We start from the raw sequence: 6,501 nt of genomic DNA on the forward strand, positions 1-6,501 counted from the left end.
CCGTCTTGGGGCTGGGTTTTCTCACCTTCCTCTGGGACCAGATTTCATCCTCTTCCATTTCTTTGTCTCTGTGGGTTTCATGGTACCCTGGGACAGCTTCCACCTCCCTGGCCCTCACTCTGGGCTGACGCCAGCTTTCCCTTTTCTCTCTCTTTAGTTTGAGGGAGGCTCAGTCCAGACTCCATCTTCCACCCGATCCTATTCCTCTTCTAGTTCTGGGGCTCCCATTAGCCGGTCCAGCTCAATCCGGAGGAAGCTGCAGACCTCAGGTAAGTCCATGAAAGAGCAGGAGAAGTTAGAATCACTTTCCTATAATCAGGGCTGTGTGCCTGGGGGTGGTGAGGGAGGAAGGATGAGTAGGCAGGGAGAGAGCATCCTCCCTTCTCCCACCTGTTCATTGGCCAGTCTTCCCAGATCATGGGAGCCAACCTCTCCTCAGCCAGGAACAATGGCCTCTCAATCACTTGGGAGCTCACAGAGATGCTCTCCGACTAGGCTGGGCTGGGGGAACTGAGGTAGGCATAGAGAGAACTGGGATAGAACCCCAGTTCTCATTGGGGAAAAGGAGCCGCATTCACTTCACCGTGAATTTACCCTTGAACCCCCAGGGAATTTGTTCCCCACAGTATGGAATGTGCTTGTTGGTCAGTGACTTTAATCCTGGGAGAATAGAAATGGCCCATCTTTTTTCCAGCTCTCCTCCCCCGGACAAATTATTTTTATTATTAGAATCATGCTTTTAAAATTTTTTCAAGGCATTTTCAAATCTGCCATCTTTGAGTAGAGATTGTTTTCCCATTTTGCAGATGGGCAAAGACTGGGCCAAGACTCAGAAGTACTGAGTTTACTCGGCGAGCTAGTTAAAGGTCGAGAGCAGCCAGGTTTCTTTTGCTTCCAGGGCTCTTTCCAAGGGAGTCCAGCTGTAGGACAAACCCAGCATCCCTCTCTTAGAGTCTCAATAGCCTTAGAGCTGAAAGGGACCTCAGAAGCTTTCATTATCCCCAAGAGGAAACAGACCCAGAGATGTGAGCTGACTTGGCACTCTGTGTCATAGGCAGAATTTAGACTCAGATCTTCCTGACTTCAATACCTTTGTACCATGCCAAGAAAAAGGAGTAGGGCCTGCCTGGTCCAGAGGAACAGACAGTCCTGACCCGGTGTCCTTCCCATTTCAGTATTTTTTGTTTCTTTTTGTTTTTCTCCTTGGGAAGTAAAACCATAGCACGTCAGAGGTGAAAAGGACCTTCCTTGGAAATGCTTTAGTGCAATGATTTCATTTTACAGATGAGGAAACCAAGGCCCAAAGAAGGGCTTGCCCCAGATCACCCAAAGTTAGTGGCAGAGTGAAGACTAAGGGCTCTTTTCCCTAGACCAGGAAGTCAGATCAGATGCCTTTTGTCCCTGAGGAAGAGGAAAAGAATATGCTTTCAGGCTCTCCAGTGAAACTGTTTTGTTGGCTTTGATTTCAGCCTGAATTCAGGGGTCTGTCTGGCATGTCCCTCGGTGAGTGTTTGGGGAGGGATGGGGTGAGCCTCTGGCCTCCATGGTGAAAGTCTGCTTTCATTTCTGCTGGAGAGTGGATGCTGGAAGGTCTCACTGCTAGGATGCAGCCTCAGAGTTTCTTTCTTGCTTTTCTTTTAAAGGGGGTCCTGCGCTTTCCCTTCCCAAGCGCTGGCAGGCCTGCTTTGGGTGGCCAAGGAGTGTGTGCAAGGCAGCCAATGGCTTGTCCTCTTCCCTGATGCTTTTTTCTCCCTCCTTTCTACTGTAGGAAAGACGAAACCAGTGCCAGTGTGATACACCAGGAGCCAACATCTGGGTGTCCGGTGCAAGGTTGGAGGAAGGACATTGCATACTGCTTAACTCCTCCCTTTCTACCCAGAATTAAGGACTCTAAATGTGCAAAGACTGTTCTTAGGCCCAGGAAGGAGAGGGCTTCTCCTTTCTGCCCTGGACTCTCTGCTTCTCCCCAGCCCTATCCCCAACAGATGTGAAATTAGTTTTGAAGGAAATGAATCTTTTTCCCAGCCTAGACTTCAGGGAGCACAGATTGTGTTTGTTGGCGTGTTGGTGGCTGATGGGCCTGGCTGGACCATAGGCGCATCCCAGCCAGCAGGACTGGCCTCCTCGCCCTACCTGTGGGCTGCAAGCGTTTTAGGTTGCAAGGAGGCACCTTGGTCTTTGGGCCTCAAGTTGGCTCATCTGAGGCTTGTGTTAGTCCAGATGGTGAGAGCTGGGCCTAACCCTGGGAGCAGGTGCCCACCTGTCTGGGAGCTGACATACAGTACGTTCTGTGCTTCTGACTCAGACCTAATCGTGGACAGAGGTGGGCATCCCTCAGGACCTCAGAGCAGTACATCGGAAGAACCTGGGCTTTGTTCACCTACTCTTTCTCACATCCCTGGGGCCTCCCAGGGCCCATCTCTTAGCCTGAGGCCTGCTGCCAGATCCCCTGCCTATGGGGGCCCTAGGGGCTGGAACTCAACTTGTTTTGTGGGATTGGTCTGGATTTTGCTCTTTGTGGGTTTTTGGTTCAAATGTCCCCTTAAAGCCAGTGGGCAAAGAGGAAACTTAGATGTCCTTGTGATTTCCCTGTGAGAACACGATGGCATCAAGAAATTATCTTCATTCAGTTATGTGGGCTGCCACACTGTGGGCTCCTTATGGCTGCACCTGAAGGCTAGAGAGGAGGGACCTGTCTGAGAAGAAAGGGGACAGAAGACACTGGCTTTCTCCATGGCTTCTCCAGTTCACCCCTTTCCACAGTGACTCTCCTTATTCTCCTTACTCCATGGAGCTACCCTCCTTCCTCCATTTCCATCCATCCACATGACTTGGTTTTCTGGAAAACTATTAGCCTGTAGAACCCAAGAGGCTGCTCTAACCTCTCGTCCTTGCCATGCAGAGGAGGGAGGCTGGGAATGCCCAGGCTAAGACCTCCATCTGAGAACACTGTGGGGCTAGAGAAAGGTGGTTGGCTCCCTTCCATCTCCCGGCGTAACATCCTCTCAACCCCTGTTCTTTCTGCTTCCCAAGGGAATGATGCACTTTATGGAAAAAGTCAACAGACTACCCCATCCAATCATCTTGGAGGGAAGAGGTGAAGACTCCTGGGACACACTGGTTCAAAACAACATGGCAGATGGGGGGAAACTGGCTTTTAAAACGCAGGTGGCTGGTGGGCAGGCGGCCAGGGGCAGTCTGCCCACAGTTGCAGGGAGCTCTGTCCCCTAAGCCCTCACCTGTGCAGAGATCCCAGGGAGGGGATCATCTTACCCCAGGAGGGGGTTTCAGTCCTGAAACCCTAGCTTCCTTCTCACTTCCTCCACCCTTCTCAGTTCCCTTAGGTTTATATTTGGCAAAGCCAAGGGAGGGGAAGGGTCTGGAAACCCAAAACACAAAGGGAGGGGGCCAACTAGCTAACTCCCTCCAGGTGGGAAGCAAACGTGTGAAAAGTGAATTTGTATATACCTGTGTATAGGTGTACATAGACATGCTGGAGAGTTAATCTAATGGGTGGACATATATTTTAAGTTTTTCTTCTCTCAATGGCCTCCCCCCACCCCCACCCAGGCTGTTGCTGGACACATATTTATATCTCCCAGAGCTCAGTGCCCTCAGGCTCATTTTTTGTGAAGTTTGATTGTTGTTTGTGACCTGACCCTCTTGGAGGCCAAGAGATCCTTGTGAGGGATGGCCAGGGGCCTGACATGATGCTGAGTGGCCTCGGACACTTTATATCCAATCATCTCAGATGCACTGATTTCTCTTTTCCCACTACAGCCCTTTTTAATGTTTCTCTCATAATTCCTAACCAAGATCTTTTGGAATATGAGCTGTTTTTACTGATTTTAATAAAGAGAGCTCTTTTGCACAAATCACACGAGAACTTACTTTTAAGCACAGACATCCCCTCCCTTCCTTATAGAAGGGGATTGTGTGTGTGTGTGTGTGTGCGCGCGTGTGATGTTAGAGCTCTGTCTGACCAGCCATGATACCGGGGGACCAGTGCTGAAGAATACCACCACCTATCTCCTGACTGAGAGAGGATGGACTGGTGCAGAACGAGACACATGTTTGGACACGGCCCATGAGAGAATCTTCTCTGCTTGATTATGCTCGTTTGTCCCAAGGGTTCCCTCCTCACCCTGGGTCGGGGAGGAGGAGGGAGAGACAATGTTAATTGAAAAAAAATTTTAAAGGCTGAGTCACCAGGTTTAGTGAAAGGAGTGAGACTCCCACAAAACAACAGAGTAGATTCTGAATCTCTTCACCCTCAGGAAAGAGGGAAACCAGCATGTATCTAAGTCACTTTTCTTCAAAGGATATCTTTTCATTTATGTTCATAATTCAGTAGCCACATTTGTTTCATCTCTAATACACCCTACAGCCAAAGAGATAAAGGAGTTGTACTTTGTTGGGAACAACACAGCGGGGTTTGGGGCAGGTGCTCTGGCCACCTGTCTGTCTCCCTGGCCTGCTTCCCTGCCCCTCACTGGCTCCTGTCTGCTTCAGCAGAGGGGCAAGGAATTAGCCATGTCCAGATTGGGAACAGGTGTGGGAATCTGATCCTCCTCCTCCTGGGAGCCAGAGGTCAGACAGCTGCAGGGTGAGTAGCGGGTGGGAGAGATGGATGGATGGTGCCTCTGGAGAGGGGTGTTACAAGGGCACCTCTGAAGGCCTGCTGCTCACCACCTCCCTTGCAGCCCAAAGCACCTCTGGCCACATGGGGTAGGTAGTCTTTCTGGAGCCAAGAATTAAAGTAACCATATTGTCAAGACTGGGCCAAAAGCCCTACTGGAGAACTGGAAAGAACCAGAGAGACCACCCAGTCTGCCCTCTCATCCAGTGAAGGAATTCTCTCCATAATCTCTCTAGCCTTGACATGAACACTTTGTTACAGGGAGCTCATTATTTCACAAGACGGTCTATTTTGTTGTTGGACAGCCCTAAGCATAAGAAATCTCTGAAGCTGAGCTGAGATCTGCCGTTTTGTAACTTCTGCCTCTTGCCCCTTTTCCATATAGGGACTTGAGGTCTGTCACATTCTCCCAGCCACAGTCTCCTCTAGTTTAAATAGTCTACGTTTTCTCAGTAGAGTCTCACAGGGCAGGATTTCAGGTTGCTTTTCTTCCTGGGTACACTCCCTCTTAAAATGTAGTGTCCAAGAGCTGAGGTATGATCTAACAGGACCCAGAGCATTCTCTGCTGTTCCATAAATGCCACAGTCTAAGATGGTGTGAGTGGATTTGATCACCAAATCACTAGTCTTTCCTTGTTGTCTCAAAAACTCCAACTCCATAGGGCACCTTGCTAGTGACCATTTATTCATTCATTCATTCCATTGTGTATTTCTCTAAGTATTTTATCAGTCACCTACCTCTGGTTGCTTGTCTCCGTTGGCTGGAGCCCCACGCAAAGGAGGCCAAGTTATGAGACCGATCCCCACATAGGCCATGGCTCTATGGCCTTGCATTAAAGTTCTGTCATTGGTGTCTAATCACCCTTTCTTGGGGACATTCCTCAAGGGAAGGGGGTCAGTGTCACTAATCTCAGTAGGTACTCATAGATTGGCATCTTCTTGGTGTCTGAGACCCAACACCTCCCCCTATTGTCTGTTCAGTAAACAGCCACAGGCTGGATAGTTCTCTAATGATGAAGATGTGTCTGGTAAACCCTCACCTCTGGTCACAAGAGGAAGTGGGCCATCTCTGTTTGAGTTGGTGTATCCCAAATGCTCCACTGAAAACTGATTATACTGGTGAAGGGGGTGAGGAAAGGACCAGCAGGGTGGGGCCCCACACAGCAGAAAGCCTTTCTCCCCCAGTGAGCAGCAGGGACCTGGCCCCATCAGAGCTGCAATGTCCAGCGGCAGCTCTGGATGGCCTCCAGGGCTCCCCCATCGCATCCCTCTGCAAGATGAAACACCCATGTGCCATCCCTCCCCTCCTCTCCTCTCCAGGCTTGTCCAACATCCTCTGTGGATTCTCCATTTGTTCCTAAAACAGCTTGAGCTGTGGGGTGGGAATAACCTCGAAGTCTGAGGGTGAATGGTCACCATGAGAACAGCTGTTCCTTCCAATAGCCCAGGACTGACATGCTGGGGAGGGAAGGGAGTGGAACTTTGTCTCCTCCCCATGAATATGCAGGGAGTTCTGAGGGTTAGTGAAGTTTTAAGCTATGAAAGCTGAAGGCTGCACTGGGACTTTTGGGACACACACACACACACAGGTATGTGAATGAACAACTTTGGGATGCTTCTTCCTCCACAGCTCCTCTGCCCCTTCACACTAGTGAACACTGGCAGCAGAACCACTTTCTTGAGGGAAGCCACATGAGTGTCTGGAAGGCTGGGCCACTTCCTTAGGCCAGAATGGCCTCGACCTCCCTCTGGTGGTCAGAGCGCAGTCCTGCACTGACTTTGCTCAGAGACTCCTGCGGGCCGGTTCTGCCAGGGAGCCACCCAGGCTTCACACCAAGCTTCATGCCAATGTTCCAGGTCCA

The 6,501-nt window shown here is 50.3% G+C and overlaps 1 protein-coding gene across 2 annotated transcripts in view; it reads left to right on the forward strand.

Annotated features, from left to right (window-relative positions):
- The window catches only part of KIFC3 (kinesin family member C3), a gene marked incomplete at its 5' end in the record, with an annotated part of 50,871 nt that extends 46,996 nt beyond the window's left edge, over positions 1–3,875 (forward strand). For both annotated transcript variants that reach the window (XM_036750694.1, XM_036750695.1), the window contains 2 exon segments: positions 158–269; positions 1,769–3,875. In XM_036750694.1, the coding sequence (XP_036606589.1) occupies positions 158–269; positions 1,769–1,794 (138 nt within the window). In that variant the 3' untranslated portion in view covers positions 1,795–3,875.
- Between the last annotated feature and the right edge of the window lie 2,626 nt (positions 3,876–6,501).

The sequence above is a fragment of the Trichosurus vulpecula genome, chromosome 3 (genome assembly GCF_011100635.1).
Source record: "Trichosurus vulpecula isolate mTriVul1 chromosome 3, mTriVul1.pri, whole genome shotgun sequence".
Lineage (NCBI taxonomy): Eukaryota > Metazoa > Chordata > Mammalia > Diprotodontia > Phalangeridae > Trichosurus > Trichosurus vulpecula.